Here is a 19,170-nt window from a genome sequence, read left to right on the forward strand (position 1 = left end):
TAAGCCGAAACGACTGTTCGACTTTCTCGCCATTTTTCTTTTTAGGACATTCCTTCTACACACCCGAGCTAGCCCATTCATGGTTTGCCAGGATCTACAAGAACCTATAACCGGAGATTCGCGACTAATGCATTAAAAAATATTATAATCGGTGGACTAGCTCTCCAAGGAAAAACACCGGAACACGAATCCTTAATAGGCCGGTGAGCGAAATGGATTTCCAGGACTAACACTTTAGTATATATTTTTTTTCTCGTTTCCTTTTACCATTTTCATTCATTCATAACGATATAAATTGATTATTAACGAATTCCTGAGTTGCAAATGAATTTCCCTTTCTTTTCTCTTAGGAAAAAGTAAAAGAGGATATGATTAGAAAGTTGGTGAATTGGTGTAATATTAAATTATTGGATTAGTTATGGTTGTTTTTCTTTTGTTCAATAGTGAAGTTATGAAGTCACCCTTTATACTTTAGAGAAGGCACAGGTACTCATTTTATAGCTAGTCTATATTATGAAACAGGGCTGTAGGCGTCTGTAACATCTCACTCACTGACTTATTGAAGAAGTATTCCTACATACCAGTCAATTATAAAACAACTATATTTAGGTGGTTTCTCAATTTAATTGATAGTATAATAATAACCTACAGTCAACAAAAAACGGTAGTATTTAAAAAAAAAATGATTTAATTATTTGTTCATGTCAAGTTATATTAATTTGTAAATATTTTGTATTTAATTTAATTACATTTTATTTTTATTTGTATTATTTTTTTAAAATAAAAAGATGTATTTATACTTTGTATAGTAACATTTAAATACAGGGATAACGGTCAGTGGGATCATTTGCCTAGCAACGGGTCAACAATCTACGGCTTAAAATCAGTTGACCAGTCGCCATTAGTTCGTTCGTCGTATTCTGTTACCAGACCATAAGAGTGTTGTATTAAATGATAAATTTATAAGTGCTTCCAGCGGATTTTCTGAGCAACTTGTTTAGTAACCTTTCCTTCCAAAACTTCATGTTTTGTTTACTATAAGTTTTGATTTAAGTAACTTATTGTTGTCTTATAAAAAATCGGGAGTGTTCTACACAACTGTAATAACTATTAGGAATAACACGTACAAACTTTATATAGAACACATGTGTTATGAATGGGATATAAAATGCATCCCTAATGACCTTAGATACAGAGCATTAATCTATTTCTTTTAGGGGAAAATATGACAGTTTAATGTTGAATTATATATGCTGTCTATTTTATTGAAAATATATTAAAATAACAATTAAATTATAATAATAATTATAATTATATAATAATTCAAACACGTACCGTTTTTGCTTGTTTTGCTTATTTTATTGTTTAAAAAGACGTCGATTCGTAAATGATTAATTTATAAAAAATGGATTTCCTCATAATTATTTATTTTTCTTTTCAAAACATTTCGAGGTCGAAACAATTCAGCTTTATCAGACTAAAATAATTTTCCATTAATTATTGGTTATGAAGAAGTAGTAATTAAATAAGATTTAAATTAATTTCTCATAATTTTTTTTAATAATTGCAAATTTTCTTATATTATTATGATATATTCTTATATCATCGCATTATTTATTAACATAACAGTATCATTGGAATGACCTTTAAATTAATGGTCCTAAAAATAGTACTCAGCAACTTATTAAAAATTTAAAAAATAAAAAACATTTCGCTGCCACCATAAATTCATTTTCATTATTATTTTCATTTTCATACCACTGTAAAAATGTTAATACACACATAATCCTTACTTTGTCAAAAATCAAATCATCAATCAGGACCTCAATGTCCCCTATGTTGTCGATTTGGCCAGAACCAGAAAATATTCCTTCCATAATAAACTTCCCAACCACCCAAACCAACTCGTTTCTAACCTGGCTTCTCCTTCACTACCTAATAATCCTCCTAGGCGTCTGAAAAGAAGATGGCCTCGAGATCTTTTTGGAGTTCTATCAATGGATAGATTCTCCACATGTTTGTATCATGTCATAATATCACTTACAACAAATTTACTCGATGTGTATAAATGTATACAGTTGTAAATATAAATAAATAAATTATTAAAAAAAAAATTAATTGTTGAATTAAAATTTGAACAATTTAAAAAATAATTATTATTACTTTGATGTAAATAAGTAGATGAAAGTCAGGGGCAGAGCTCATGAATGGCAACATAGTAAGAGTATGAATGATGGGGAATACAAAAGGCTCCACGGAGGTTCAACAGACGGATGCGTAATTTCCAGCTCTCTGGAGGGACGGTAAAAAAACGAGATGGGGCGTCACGAATATGTCGACCCCTGGCTGGAAGTGAAAAACTCCAAGGAAATTGCCCTCCATAAAGGATAACCTGGAACTAGGCGGTGGAAAAAACATCGGTGTGGCTACCGGTGCATATCGGAACAATCTTTTCTTTCTCTCATTCCCTTTTTGCTCCCGCTCACATCCGACGGCTCCCGCTGAGTCCTTCTCATTCTGGATAAAATACTTGGGTTTATATTGTTTGGGAACGGGGAGGAGAAGAAGGAGAAAAAAGAATAATGTCGAAGAAACATCCTAATGTAAGGAAATGTTGGGGGATATCAAGTGGACCGCAACAGGTTTTGATGTCGATGCCCGTATCAATGGTATATATAAAGTCGAAATGATATATATGCACGCACTTATATAACTGTTAATATCTTGTCAGAGAACATTTCGTCTTATCAAGCGTCATCAGGACAGAAAAAAAGGTTAAGATCCCACGCTGACCAGAGATAGCCAATCTAACATAAATAGCCCAGGCAGGATTCGACAAATAGACGTGTTGGGTGTGATGTAGAAATGGGTACAGGGTCGTTTCCATTAAGAAAAATAAAATTTTTAATGAGGTGTAGATAGTTGACCATAGATTAATATTTGAAGAATTCAGTTAGCCATCTCTGCCGCAAACTCCCTGACGAAGACCTGAAACTCAGGTCGAAACGTCAGCACGAATTAATAAAACTATTTTTTGGATACCACATAAAACAGTAGAATTCTCTTCTTCATTGGTCTTAGCCATAAATCATTAGGAGGTTAAATAAAAAATAGAGCCGAATAAAGTTTTATTTATTAAATATCAATCAAAAAGAAAAAAAAAATTGATAATGTCTTGTAACAATTTAATTTAAAGTTTTTTCCATTTTTTTTTTATTTTTTATAAGATTTTTATTTCGATATAAACATTAACATTATACACAAGATTTGTTTTAAAAAATATATATTACTGCTTAAAAATCTGGGAGTTTTATTATTTAAACTAAATTGAAAACAAACGTTAAATTACCTTATTTTTAGTTTTTAGAAAAATCTAGTAGGATAGTAATTTTTCACCCCTACTCTAAAGACAATTTCTGAATCCAACTCCAGGTATTGTCTTTTTTAAATTAGATATCTCTTAGAAAACGTAATATTTCCAATTATTTCCAATCTCTCATTATGTGATCTTACTTTTCTATACTCCAATAATAAATATAAATAATTTCATTAAAGTTATATATTGGGGGGGATATTGGGAGCGGAGCGGCTCAGTAGTAAGGCACTGTGTCACTACTCTAAGGTCACAAATTGGAATCCGGCTGTTATAGTTAATTATTGATTTTTTTACAGAAGCTTCTGTCAATCTTGTGGATTCGGAAATCCGTCGGGGTCCACCCAGTCTCATAAAGTGGGCTTAAACCTTACTCAATTAGGGATAAAAGGTCTGACCAAATCACCTCTTTGCACAGCCGTTGGTCTAGTACTTACAAACTACTGCACCCGTGAATCTTCATGTTGTAGATTTTTTTTTAATATTTAAAATATTATAGAAATATTAGAAAACAAACCAGTTAAAAAATTCAGGGACCTTCGGGACTGAAAAATATAGGATCACATAAATGGAGTTAAATACCAAATAGATATTTTTATTTTCAAATTTCAAATTTATTAAAAAAAAAAAAAAGGAATTTTCTTAAAATATAATTAAGTATTTTTATACAGAGACCTCTACTGTCTACATGATAAGATATCTACATAAAATATATCAAAGATTTTACAGTTTTCAGCTGTATTTACTGTCATGACAGAAGACATACAGAGGTCTCGTCTACACGCTAACAGTAAATCGTCAGTTAAAAAAATGTTGGCTGACAGAATACTACACTAAAAGGACAGTTGTTATGGTAGAATTTCATAAATAAAAAATAATAAATAAAATACTCTATCTACCATAACAAAAACTGACATAATAATATAAAATAAAAATATTGAAAATAATACTCAATGATAAGTGCAATTAGAATGGAACTGATACTAGAATATCGTTGTTGAAATGTTTATCTTGCTAGGGTTGAGTCACGGGACGCAACTGTAATGACGCGGTTGACTGGCGGCTACCTAACACCTGCCTGTTAGTTGATTTATATTTCTGCTTACGTCAGTCCAGAGATTAATTTAAATTCTAAATTATTTGAAATATTCATTATATAATAGGTTACAAACGAAATTCAGGAGCCGAATGCTTAAATTCAGCACATAGAAAAACATTGCAAAAATATATAAATAATAGTTCCTATTTTTACATGGAAACCCATTTCTGGCTGTTCTTAAAATCTTACTAATTAGTAAATTAATTTAATTGTACAACGAACTAGGTCTTTTTTTTTGGGGGGGGGAGCAGAAAGAGGGGAAATTAAAGCATTTTGAAAATTAGGAAAATATCTGCATTTATAAGATTTTGTATTTATCTGTACTTCATAAAATCATGGTTTTGATATTTTAAAATAATATTCAATTGATAGTTTTTTTTTTCTCTCGTTCATTAAGAATTATTGTGAAGTGTTTATTATAAAATTTTAAATATGTGTATAAAAAGATAAGAAACTGCTCGTAGATTTCGACTATTGCAATATTTACTAGACAAACAGTCTAAATTGCCAATCCATTACAAAAGACTGATCTACATGACTATTATAAGGCCTTTCTGGGCATACGGAGTTGAGCTTTGGGGCTCCACTAAACCATCAAATTTCTCCAGAATCCAATCCTTAAAGTCCAAAATCCTTACATTGTCACAAATCAAGTCATCTATCAAGACCTCAATATTCCATATGTTGCCGATTTGGCCAGAACCAGATACCGTTCCTTCCATAACAAACTTCTCAACCACCCAAATCCACTTGTTTCTAGCCTGGCTTCTCCTTCATTACCTAATAATCCTCCTAGGCGTCTGAAAAAAACATGGCCTCGAGATCTTCTCCTCTAGAAATGTTATTGGAGTTCTATCAGTGGGTAGATTCTCCACATGTTTGTATCATATCACTATGTCACCTACAGCAAATTTACTTGTTGTATATATGTGTATACAGTTGTAAATAACAATAAATAAATTATTAAAAAATGTGTATATTTGTTCTCCATCAATGTCTTTATTATTAAGTATTAGATTTTAGTAAATATTATTTTCTTCAAAGCCTTTAGTATAAAATTTTAATTTGGTATATATTTTTCTATCAATTAATTGAACTGAAAAAACTAAAAATAGAAGGTAATTCTTGAAATTCGAAACATACTTATTTAAATACAAAAGAGTTTAATTTATATCATTGATTTATAGAGTTGATATAAACCTTCCTAAGTAAGTTGTACTGCCATTTTTTTTTTTATATTGGATGTGTATCTCAATTATGGCTAGATAGGCTTAACGAATTCTGATGAATTTATAACTAGATTCATTACTAGAGCCTTAAGCAAATGAAACATAAAAATTGACCCGTATCATCAATCGCAATACGCAATGAAGAGAGCTAGTACTCAGCGAGAAGGGAGGCAAACGCAATACAATGGCCCATTGAGAAGCAGCGTAAAATGGCTGTACATTCACAAATCCTCTACTACACACTACACTACGCTCCATTCTGCGCTGTAATGCTTCGGAACGCACGTCTCTCTGGGCTCGTGGGCTGCTGGATGGGCCGTGTTCCAGGGGGAAAGAAAACATGCAAAGAAGTCCTGGAATAGCCGCTTGATGTTGCATAGCGGATGTCTGGAATAAAGTGCAAGGATTCAGAATGCAAACTCATCGCTCAAAAAAGAAAAATTCAAATATTTCAACAAAAGAGGTGGGATTGACATTCCTTACATACAGATTTATCAAAGAATTAATGCGAAATGGGGTGCCGCGATGCCGTCGTAAGGGTATCGTGAAATATTAAATCATTCGGAATGTCCAATTCTCAATTTTTGCGTCAATAATCGTGTATGCTGACAAAATTCGTGTTTAATTTATTTTTCACATTTACTAGACAAACGGTCTAAATTGCCCTTCCATTACAAAAGACCGATCTGGATGACTATTATATTATCTGGACATACGGAGTTGAGCCACCATCAAATTCCTCCCGAATCCAATCCAAAATCCTTCGTAAAATCCTTAATGCTCCTTACTTTGTCAGAAATCAAGTCATGCATCAGGACCTCAATGTTGCATATGTTGCCGATTTGGCCTGAATCAGACACCGTTCCTTCCATATTAACCTTCTCAACCACCCAAATCCACTTGTTTCTAACCTGGCTTCTCCTTCATTACCTAATAATCCTCCTAGGCGTCTGAAAAGAAAATGGCCTCGAGATCTTCTCCTCTAGAAATTTTATTGAAGTTCTATCAATGGGTAGATTCTCCACATATTTGTATCATGTCACTATTTCCTGAAACTTAATTATATTTATTTTTAGGAAATTAATTTTCATTACTTTATTCTTTTTTTACACCTGAACAATGTTTCGGGATCTTTTTCCCATTATTCAGTTCTTCAAATAGAAATATTTCCAACTATTATTTAACTATTAACATATAGTTATAATCAATAAAGTTTCTATTGGACCTTAATAAATATCATTTTTTTTTTCTCAACCTCAAGAGACTTTATATATTTGTTAAATGGTCATAAATTAATGAAATGGTGTATATATATAAAAATATTAATTGTTATATCTAAATGTGTGGTCTAAAACTGGGGTTCCTCAACAGAATATACAGGTAACCTGACAAAAGAAGGTTCCATTTTATTACGAAATAGTTATAAACATTACTCAATACAAGTTCATAATCAATGAATATTTTTTAAATTGAAAAATTTCTGTTAAAATTGGAGTTTTCCAATTGGTCAACTGAAAGTCTTGTTTAGAAAATTAATATGGCGAAATATTCTGATCAGCCCTATGCATATAATGCATAAGCGCTCCTAGCGGATTTTCTGAGCAACTTGTTTTATAACCTTTCCTTCCAAAACTTCATGTTTTTGTTTACGTTTTAGTTTTGATTGTAGTGATTTATTACAATACGCCTAAATTGGAAGTTGTATGAAATTATGGCCACTCAGTGCCTTGTTGATCTTCTAACTAGTGAGGAAGAGAATCACGATGAACAAATTGACAACTGTCATTACATTATTATTGTCATCCATTGCTTAATTTGTTGTAAAAACATCCAAAACAATACTAACACAATCAAAACACAAACTACGAGCAAGTGATATGTATAACACTAAATTGCTTTATACATTTCATGTTACTAAGACAATAAACAAAATGATGACTTCATCCGGTCTGTTGCGAAACGTCATTCTCTATTTAACAGACTCTCAACAATGTCATATGTTATATCGTTTTAACATGGTAAAAGAAGAAATTATTTCTCCATTTAACATGAGTTTTTCCATTTAACTCGCTTTAACATGTTAAACTAAATCTCATGAATACCCCTACTGTCACAGTCGATAGTATACAAATATCCGAAAAAATCGACGGTTAATTTCAACTGAAAGTAAAGTGAATCCTACTAGATTTGTTGATGATTATATGAGCTATTTTTAAATATAACTAACATATACATAACAAATTAAAAATAATGCTAGTTACATTTCGTTTACTTTATAAGGAAAAACTTAAAACCAGGTCTGTAAAAAAAAATTGAGCGAACAGAAATGGAATCACTAACGCTTGAGAAGCAGAGAATTTCCGTTAGTCCACTTTTTAGTTGTTGAAAAATACTTGAAGCACTCATGCTGAAAGTTTATAATCCCACCTACGTTTCTTATGCATAGTTAAGCCTTTCAATAAACAGATTTAAAAATTATCTTATAAATTTTGTACAAATTTGGCTTGGTGTATATTTCTTTTACTTTATTTCTAGAAAAAAATATAGATTAGTTTCCTTTTTTATATTTTATATTTCGATTTCCTTTATGTAAAAAAGATATACTAATCTGAAATGTCTGCCATAAAACTAATCATATTACTATGAACAAAATAAAACATGGGTTTATCCGAAATCAAAAACATTTCAGATTAAAAAAGGTTCAACGATTTTTAGTGTTTTTAATATTTGAACCTAATCATCCGGTATTGAAATTTCTCAACATTTTATGCTGATCTTCAAAGATTAACAGAAGTTTATAATCAAGTCAGATACTTGTATTTGATACTTCAACGTCATTAACTGGAGGACTTGCAGGGCAGGTTAGCAACCGGTTGTATACAGCCAAAAATATTATTTTTACTTAATTTATGGACCGTTACAGTCTCCTTGAATTTTTAATAATGCATTTGTTATTTTGGTTTGAAAGTAAATATAAATTATATTAATAAGATAATGTTGGTTGTTATTTTGTTATATTAGAAACCTAAAATTACTTAGTTCCAGCCTTCTATCTAGAAACTTGAAATTACTAGTTTACAAAATTGCTATACTCTACTATCTATCATTAACATATGATTAATGATTTTTTATATATGTGTGTTTAATTATATATATTATTTATATAGATATACTCAGATCCTCATTTTTATTGTAATCTGATAGAATTTTTTTTTTTTTTATAGTATCCTTTAACTGCCCTTTAGTTTTAATGCTCATTTCTTTTTTTTATTCGTTATATTTGATAGATAGATAGATTTATTTATTGATAGATATTACAATCTGCCACACAGTTGTGGGCAATAGGTAATATTGATAAATGATCTCATACATACTAAAATTAAAAAAAAAAAAAAAAAATATTAAAAAAATATACAAACAAAAGGATAGACAAATGAACATAATCAGACTATCTGTATGAAAAATAAATAAATAAAATAACATAATGATAAAATAATATATACAATATTTACAGAATCGACCTGAGGATCCCTGAGCCCACTCTATCCCCCACGTGTGAGGGGTAGAGCAGAGCTCGAGAGAATTCTTTATATTAGATATCATTTTACATATTATATATATTATTATATGTTGTATAATATTTTATATTGTATTCTTATTTTAATCAAGTTAACTCCATACTTATTACTAATTTATTAGCTCATTATTATTAATTTTAAATTCGTATCATTATTATTCACTTTATAAGTTCTTTCAACTATTTTATTTTATTGTTTTACTTATTTTCACTTTAGTATTTTGTATTAGTTTTATCGCTAGAAATTAATATATATTGTACAGTTCTAGCTTGTAAATAGTAGTAGCCTCCCTCCCCCCCCCCTAGTGTCCTAATAATCAAAAGTGAAACTAACTAACATTTAATTTATGTTAATCATTTCTATAAGTTATTTTGCTCCAACCGATAGATGTTATCATCTAGTCGAACCGTGCTAGTTGTAGTTTTCTGAATAAATAAATAAATAAAATTGCGTTGAGGAATGAACGACATATTAAGTTTTTAAAAAATATATTATGGTTTAAGATATTTGGATCGAAAATATTGATTCAGAAAGAGTATTAAGAATATTATTAAATAATTATTAATATTATAATTACAATAATTAACTTCTTTATATGTTTAAAGTAGTTTTATTTTAAACGTAAGTAAACAATAACGCATAACGGCGGACAAAAATAGGAAAAAATGTAAAGATTCCATAAAAGCAGTTATTATGCTGTTACCACAATCACAATTTTTGAAACTGAAAAATATTTATATTATATAAACAATATTTAGGAATTATATTATTATTAATAAGTTAAATAGATGTGCAGTGTATTTTATCTCTAAAGTACAGGAACTAATTTAATGAAAATAAATTAAATAATATAATAATTATTTAATAAATACATATTTATATTTAAATAGCTAAACGGTTGTCGAAATAACTTCAGTTAACAGAAGATCATACACAAGATACAGACTAAACAGGCCTAGCTTCACTGATAAAATCTACCCGAGGTGAGATACATTAATCACTCCAATCATTTCAATTGCTCCATCAGATCGATTCTTCATTTTTAATTCGATTATATATTGACTTAAATATGAAGCATCACAAGAGATATTTCGTTGCAAAGAGTCATTAGGTAGCGATAAAGGTGACACCCCAAATCTCAGAACGCTCGGCGCAGTGAATGGTTAAGAGGATTAAGGCGACATTGATAAATGATGAAGGGAAACAGAATCGTGGAGTGTCTAAAAGGCCACTAAACCCCATTATATCCACACGTAGTAGCTTTTGAAGAGTAACCAGAGGAAGAGCTGGAAGGACAACCCATCTTCTAGTCCAGAGGGTACTGGACATACAATTAAGGAGACCAAACATTATTTGTTGGAGTCGATAAGAAGAAGATAGCGGTTTGGAACAAATATTTATATATCTTGTCAACATATATGTGTACTTAACCAACAGATTACATACTCACCGAATGAAGCGCAGATGCAAAATTAGTTGATAATACTTTATAGTAGACACTATAACATAGCAACCTATAACCTAACATCAACATTATAACTAAAAACACCAACCTCACTCATACCTACCTATCTTATCAGAAAACAAGCTTCCAAAATACCAGTGCAGTAATAACAATATGATGACTAGAAATATCTTTCAGGAAAGCCCATACTTTACCATGTATCAATAGTTTTGGATTAAACCCCAATATATGAACAACACTTAGGTAATAAAACGGTAGAATAAGTATTTCAATTTTTAAAATCGCAAAAATTGATATAAAAAATATATATATAATCAGGTGTAAATAATTTTCTTTTTAATTTTAAAAAGTTTAAATGATTATTTTGATCTGGTATCGATGTAGCCGATTATCTGCAGAGTGGAATTTCTCAATTTAAGTTTGAAACAGTGGATACTTGATAATATCGATACTATCATAGAGTGACTGCCCGGTCTGTGAATCCGATGAAAAGGAAAATACATTTCATTCCTTGAGAACCAAAAACAAGTATAGTGAAATTAGAATAAAATATTTTGGATAGCGGACCAGCTCTCCTGAACAATTATTCAGTTCACAGGCTACACTGGAAAAAGCTACATATGACAGATACGTATGGCATTCCACAGTTTGTTACAAGTTTTATATTTTTGTTTTGTTTCTTTTGACATTATTTATTTACAACTGTATACAAATATATAAAACAAGTAAATTTGCTGTAGGTGACATAGTGACATGATACAAACATGTGGAATACCCATTGATAGAACTCCAATAACGTTTCTAGAGGAGAAGATCTCGAGACCATCTTTTTTTCAGACGCCTAGGTTCTCAGGTTATTATGTAATGAAGAAGCCAGGTTAGAAACAAGTGGATTTGTGTGGTTGAGAAGTTTATCGTGGAAGGAATGATATCTGGTTTCTTTTCTTTTAACATAAATATCGAACTGTTGTTTTTTTAAATTATGGACTTTTTAAAAGCATTTTTTTTTTTAAATTTTTGTTATTTATGTGTTTTAGTTAAAATTGCACAGCCAATTTTTTATAATTTATTTCTCCCAAGAGAGATCTTTCACTTTTTATATTCAAAAGAATATAGAATTCCTTATATATTTTTAAAATATTTCTTAAATGTTTATAAAATAGTTTGCTTTTCTTTAACTATAGTTGTAAAATGTTACCTATCAAACTACTTCTGATTTATCAACTATAAAGTCCAGGGAAACAAAATACAGGAAATTAATCCGGAAAGTAAATTGAAAACAATAAAATAAAAAATAAAAACACACAGCAAAGAGAAGACAGATGATTGCAGAGGGGCAATAAAAAAAAAAAACAGGTTTCATCCCCGTATTGTCAACCCTTCTCAAGCCCACGTCTCGGACTCAAGCTTCGGGGGTAGCGCAAAGTGAAAAATCAATATTTCTCTCCCTTACTTATGTTCAACCCTCTAACACAACCCTTTTTTACGTCTTCCATTTATATTTATCTCTAGGGAAAAATCCATTTTCCTCTCAACTTCACTCTAGTACGCTTCAATCCGTATCAAAACTCGGGGTTCGAAGTAAGAAAAATATGTGTGCAAACAATTTTACAATGTTATATATATATATATTAGAAAAGAGGTGGTTAGACTTGGGTTATAACCGGCATCCTAGAAAGCAGCATTGAGAGAAAGGAAAGTCCGCCGGTCTATAACCGGAGCGATTTGAGATCGAAGCATTAATACTTAGAGGAGAAGAACTAAACAGAGAACTTCTTGCAAAAACTGATCAGCCAATACCTCACGATATGATGGCAAAGAAGTTAGGAAGAGCGGGAGTATGAGATAGATAGACAAAATTAACACAGTCGTGAAACATGGGGGTACTCAGGAACAAAAATAGAGGGCGCAAGCCATAGTCAATCAGATTATGACATTACATCACGGAAAAGGGAATGAAATTAAAATTACATATAATTGTCCTAGAGCTTTATTAATTATTATAATTGATATTTGCTTAAAAATTTTTTTTATTAAATTAATATTTTTTTTCTACTTCTAGGGGTAGCTCCCCCCTCCTGGTTACACCTATGTCGTGAAATAGTTATTAGCAGAAAAACGTAAAGTAGGAGCCAAAGATGATGTTCATTCTGCGAAACTATGATTGGTTGGTGGTTAAGAAATATTTAACAATTAGATATGAGATATAGTTAGTACGGAGTGATTTGTAAAAACTCGTGAAGCGTTTTCTCTAAATAAAGTCTCAACATTTCTTCAAATTCTCTGAAATAAGAAAAAAAAAATTTGCTTTGGGACAAATTAACATATTTTCAATTCTGGCGCGTAAGTATAAGAATTCATTACTAACAGTCAGGTTATGTAAGAACAGAGATAAATAATTTAAGATCAAAAATATTTAAAAAATAAATAAACTGAATTTCGTGAATGACACAATTCTTCCATTTTCAAGTGCAATAATTGATTTCATATAATCAACAACAACGTTTCGGGAAATATCCCCCATCTTCAGGTTGCTGATAAAAATATTTTATATATAACGTATAATTATCTCCTATTTTGTTATCATTGCTAATATGTAGTAATATTATTGTCATTTAATGTATAAAAAAACTTTTTTTACTATTAACAATTATCCTTATGTTCCTAAACAGGAAGATAATTATTCTCCTAAAAAGTATAATTGGTAATAGTAAAAAAGTTTTTTATACATTAAATGACAATAATATTATTAAATATTAGCAATAATGAAAAAATAGAAGATAATTATACGTTATATATAAAACATTTTTATCAGCAACCTGAAGATGGGGGATATTTCCCGAAACGTTGTTGTTTATTATATGAAATAAATTATTGTAGTTGAAAAAGGAAGAATTCTGTCATTCACCAAGTTTAATTCCAGAGACTCTTCCAGTGAAGGATCATTATGTTTAAAAAAAAAAAATATTGGAGAAAGCAGAAGGAATCAGAAATAAGTACAATTGAAAATATACATAAGATTATGTGACATGGATCATATACTGCCAAAAGTGTAATTCTCATTCTATAGAGAAATTCTCTCGGATCCATTGAATTACAAGAAATAAAGATGACTTATAAACAAGAAGCTTGACGAATCTACCAGTTATACGATATGTCCACAATTTGAAAAGAAAATGGTCGGAAAAAAAGAAAAACCATTTAATAAGAACCAAAGATAAGATTATGAAAAAAAAAATAATTTTTTTTGTTAAAAATTGACATTAAAGGTATACAAATACATTTTAGGGGTTATTTAAAATATATCTTTCCATTCATAACATAAAAATATATTTTTTTTTGGAGAGGGGGTTTGTCCTTATGTTCTTCAACTTAGGGCAGGTAAGACGCAATATCCTACGGGTTACCGACCCATTCTAGCCAGAATAGGAAAGTCGAAATTTATTCTTAGGGTCCGACACTAAATAAAAACAACATGCCCGTGCGGGGTACGATTCGAAATCGCTTCTGACACGAAAGTTTTATGACAACACGCTAGGCTACTTGTTAGCTTTTTAGTAATATCTATTTTGGAAGACAAAAAAAAATTTTTAAAAAATTGTCCTTCAGCTATTAAGAAAAATTTATACTAATTGAATACATGACAAGCCATATTAAATGTATTTTTTGTACAAAACAAAGAAAAAATAGATATTGAAGATAGTTGAACGTATGAAGGAGATTGTAGGAAGATAGTCCGGGGGGGGGAGCGGTCAATAAATGTAACAAAATAGTAAAAGAAAATTATTTATTGTTAATTATTGGAGAAGTTTGTCGGGGAGTGTTTCAGCAAAGAACAACATAAATAAACAAAACCATATTTATTTATTTTATGCCGACGTTTCGGCATAAATTTGTTGTTAACCAATAATCGGCATATATTTATTTATTGTTAACCAATGTTTTGCCCCACTTTGCGGGGCTTCGCCAGGGCTGTCTGATCGAAGAAGAGATTGGTTATAACATTGGTTAACAATAAATAGTTATATTGTTTTTCTTTTACTAATATGGTACCTTTATTGATCGCCACTCGTACTATCTTCCAACAATAAAAGTAGATATAAAAAAAAATAAATAAATAAAAACGAATAATCTCAGCAATAATCGATAATATACGATCAATCTTTGAAAAAGTTTAACTGAGTTCCATTGTTGCCTTAACTACACCTCCCAATCACCATTGTTACCATAATATTCCTTCTTTATTTTATCAATAGTTTGAAACAGTATTTACATATTAACTAAATATTTCGAAGCTTAACCATTTTTAAGAATCACTGATGAATTTAAAAAAGGTCAAATAGAGATACAGCAAGTTAATAATATATTATAATAAAAAAATAAAGTAATTAATATGTATAAAATAGCACATTAAATTGGAATAATTGATTCCAAAAGAAATGTATTTTTTCTTCTTCTTATACTAACTAGTATTTTTTTTTTAATCACAGCATGAAAATGGAAAACAAATTCAAAGACATTTTCATACTAATGACCGCTTCATTATCAAATCACACTTTTTCATAGAAATTTTTCTAAGTTGAAGTTTATAAATTAATTCATTAAAAAAAAAATAAATAAATAAAAGACAACTTAAACGTAAAAAAAATAATATTTTAATAAATTATGGATTACAACATTCTAATAGATCTTAAAAACTTAATGTATATATGTATATAAACATGGTGAGTTATATGTAACACCCTTCTTTTTATAAAATTATTTCAAATTCATTTAATATCTGTTATGTATATAGTAATAGTTATTTGATTTATTTAAGCAGTTTTTTTGTCGAGCTCTCTCTCTCTAGAACATATCAGTGACATATTTGTTTATAATAAAATTAATATAATAACTTAAAGTCTACCGAAAAGATTATTCAGAGTTTTCAACAATTTTGTTTAGTTAAGGTTAACATATAGGCCTGGATCAGCGTTTTTTATTTGAAAATAAAATATTTTTTAATCAAAGACTATTAAAACATTGTTTGATTTATTTTTAAATTGATAAGTTCCTAACATCGTTCTGAAAGCTTGTGAAATTAATTTCTCAGTACGTAGATAATTTTTTTTTTAATAACTCATTTATTTAAGTATTTATAATTCACATTAAAATTCATCATGAGATTTGATAAAGTGAACAATTTTTATTACTTTTTTTTTTTTACAAAGTATTACATTCCATTGGTTGTAGCGGTAAGATTTATTTATTTATTTTATTATAACATTAAAAAAATTCTGAATTCGAGCCTAGTCATTGAATTGAACCATAAATCCATAATAACACCGAAAAAATTAATAAATTTAATTAAACTTATTAATGATGAACATAATGATTAAATATAATTCAAATTAGACTATTTAAATAGTATTCTTTCAGATAGACTTGGTTCTGTAGTGTTTAAAAGGCCTGAAGTTGTTAAACCGGTATATTGCATACTTGTTGGTACAAGTTAGCATGAGTAAAAAATAAATCTACATTTTTTTTTATTCATGGGTTCGAGTCACGAAAGATAAGCATAATTTCAGACAAATTACACATATGAAAAACAAGTGAAATAATCGAAATTATAACAATATATTATTATATTTTTTCACTGTAAATATCAATTAAATTCTTTATAAGGAGCCATATATAAATAATCATATATTTTTATGCCTATGCCTTACATATTTTACCCATGGATTCGAGCCAGAACATTAAAGATAAGTATAAATTTATAATAATTTCAGACAAATTATATTTATTAAATAACAGGAGGTGAAAAGATCGAAATTATAACAAAATATTTTTCTAAATGGACAATTTCAATACCGTACCTTCGAATAGTTTAGAGGTTTTAACCAATTACTTATTTCCAGAAAATAGTAAATTGAGTGATTAGATATGAGAGGTTGGTTGCATTAATTAAACTATATTTAAAAAAAAAAAAATGTTATTTTTTTTTAAACATACATACTTTTTTTTTTTTTAATTACGGATTTGAGACAAATCATACAACATAATTCCAATGTTATAAAAAAAAAAAAAAATTGTGTCCAGCTGTTCAAATAACATACTCCCTATAGGTAAGCAGTTTTTCGAGAAACCGGTATATCGTCCTCCGTTGTTTAACAGTAAACTTAAAAGCCCGCCAAATTCAAAGTTAATATTTATGGTTATTTATTTATTTCCTTTTAAATAGATTGAAAGTATTAATTATTATTCCAAGTTTTTATATTTTTTATAATTAAAGTATATTTTAACCTTATTAATATATGAAGTATTGGAATGGAAGGTGAAAATTAAATATAGTAGAACTCCACTAGGCGGATTAACCAGTTATTTATTTAATAAAAAAAAAAAATTATACGTAGAAAAAAAAAAGCTCGATTAAAAAAATTAACTAACTAATTACATAGCTGCTATTAAAATCTTAAACATAGTTTTCAAACTTAAATATAAATCATATTTCTTAACACTTTTTTTTTTTTTAAATTAGAGTAATAAATTCAACTTCATCATATATTAATTATACATACGATCTGTGTATTAATTTTTTTTAATATATTTCAATTTTTACCTAATGTAACGAGCTAACTTAATATATGGGATGTCTCGGTCTAAACAAGAACGGATAATCGGGGTTCTACTGAATTATAAATCATTTAAATAAACTATTCGAACAAATTCAATTTTATAAAATTTTTCTCTTAAGGTAGGTAAGCTTTATAATAATGCAAGAAATCAAAAATTTTCATAGCAACTTCACGTTTTATACGTTCAAGGAAAAATTTGGTTCCGTGCCTGTCTGTAGCTAAATTTGCTAAACGGGTTGATCATCGTATACATTAGAAATATTGCAATTTCTTACTTAAATTTCCTCGAAATCAATTTTATCAAATTTGGCCCAGTACATTCTGCTTACGCATGCGTAACCTACATTTCAAAAACGACTTGTCCAATTTGGCTCAAACTTATAGGAATGTAGGAAATTAGTATAAGACTGGTTTATTAAAAAAAAATTTTTTGTATAATCCTATATTCATCAACTGTGCGTCCTGTTAATTTTATTCTCAAACGACAAATCATCATTAAATACAAGTAATAATCCAATAATATCTTTTGCACCTCAGCCAATAAAAGGATCTATAGGTATTTTTTATGCCCAGTATAAGCACTGTATTTGCTTCAGTGACAATAAAAGAGGGTGAGAAAAACAAAAAATAAAAAAAATATATAAAAGTGGATAATATCCATAAAATACAATTCAAAAAAAAAGAAATATGAGGATATAAGAAAATATAGAAAAAAATTAGACCTATATAGATCTGTCTAATTGCATAGATTATACATGTGATTTTAATGACTCATAAATTAGTTCATGAATAAGAAATATAAAATATTCTAGGAATATTATAATCCAATTGGCGGTTAAGAAATTTTTAAAAAGTAATAGAAAAACTATTTATTAGTTAAGTTTTTTTGGGGGGGTTATATTGTATTTTTATTCACTTCGCCTTCCTACGATTGACTAATATTTCAACCGAAATTTAAAATTAACAGTTAATGCAATTTTAGACCCATATGAAAGACTCAGTGTGAATGAAATGTGAATCAATGGCATTGTAATTAAAAAATCGACATTAATAGTAATTGTTAATCATGAGTAAAAATTAATTATTAATAATAAATACTATTTTTTTTTATATTTATGACGGTTTAAATATGTAATAAAAAAAAATTTCACCGGTTTGGTGGGACACTTGTAGGATTGTTGGGAATGGTCACTATTCGTAATCACTAATCACATTATCCTTATCAATACAACTCACTGATCACTAATCACTAATACACTAAGATACTAACTTGTGCCGTTGGCATTCCTGGACAGGATCTTGGGCTGAGCATTCTGCCCTGCCGTGAGTGGCGGCGTCCGTTCTGGCATAGGGTAGTCCATGCTTAACCATCGCCGGCTCAGCACTGGTCTCAGAGAGGGGAAAAAACGTGCGAGGCAAAAAGTACCCCCACCCTAGCGCCCTTACCCTCCACGATAGCTTTTTATCTACGGGGTGGGGGCCCCATGATCGATATGGCGGCTCTAGGGTACCCTATACCACGCCTCCGGGTCTAAGGGGTTAGGGGGGGAGCTGTCGGAAGGAGGAAGTCGAAGGTGAAAGTTCAAAAATAACCGAGAAGGAACAAGAAGTGGAACAATCGGGTGCGTTATTAGAAGCAAGAAATGGTCTCGATTTTGGGGACATGGTAGTACGAAAGAATGAATAATATGAGTAAAATATACAAGATCAATTATATATAATCTTTAAACTTTTAAATAATTTATATTGATTAAATATAATAAATAATAGTTGTTATTTTACAATTGATATTTGATTCTGAAATAAATA

The 19,170-nt window shown here is 29.4% G+C and overlaps 1 protein-coding gene across 1 annotated transcript in view; it reads right to left on the reverse strand.

Moving 5' to 3' along the window:
• LOC106684982 (NGFI-A-binding protein homolog) overlaps nt 1-18,733 on the reverse strand; it is a gene marked incomplete at its 3' end in the record, with an annotated part of 127,923 nt that extends 109,190 nt beyond the window's left edge. The window contains exon 1 of the mRNA XM_014427386.3: nt 18,632-18,733. Within this exon, the coding sequence (XP_014282872.1) occupies nt 18,632-18,722 (91 nt within the window). The remainder of the gene's footprint in view (nt 1-18,631) is intronic.
• Between the last annotated feature and the right edge of the window lie 437 nt (nt 18,734-19,170).

This window comes from Halyomorpha halys, unplaced genomic scaffold, assembly GCF_000696795.3.
Source record: "Halyomorpha halys isolate HHAL.00 unplaced genomic scaffold, Hhal_1.1 Scaffold641.1, whole genome shotgun sequence".
Taxonomy (NCBI): Eukaryota; Metazoa; Arthropoda; class Insecta; order Hemiptera; family Pentatomidae; genus Halyomorpha; species Halyomorpha halys.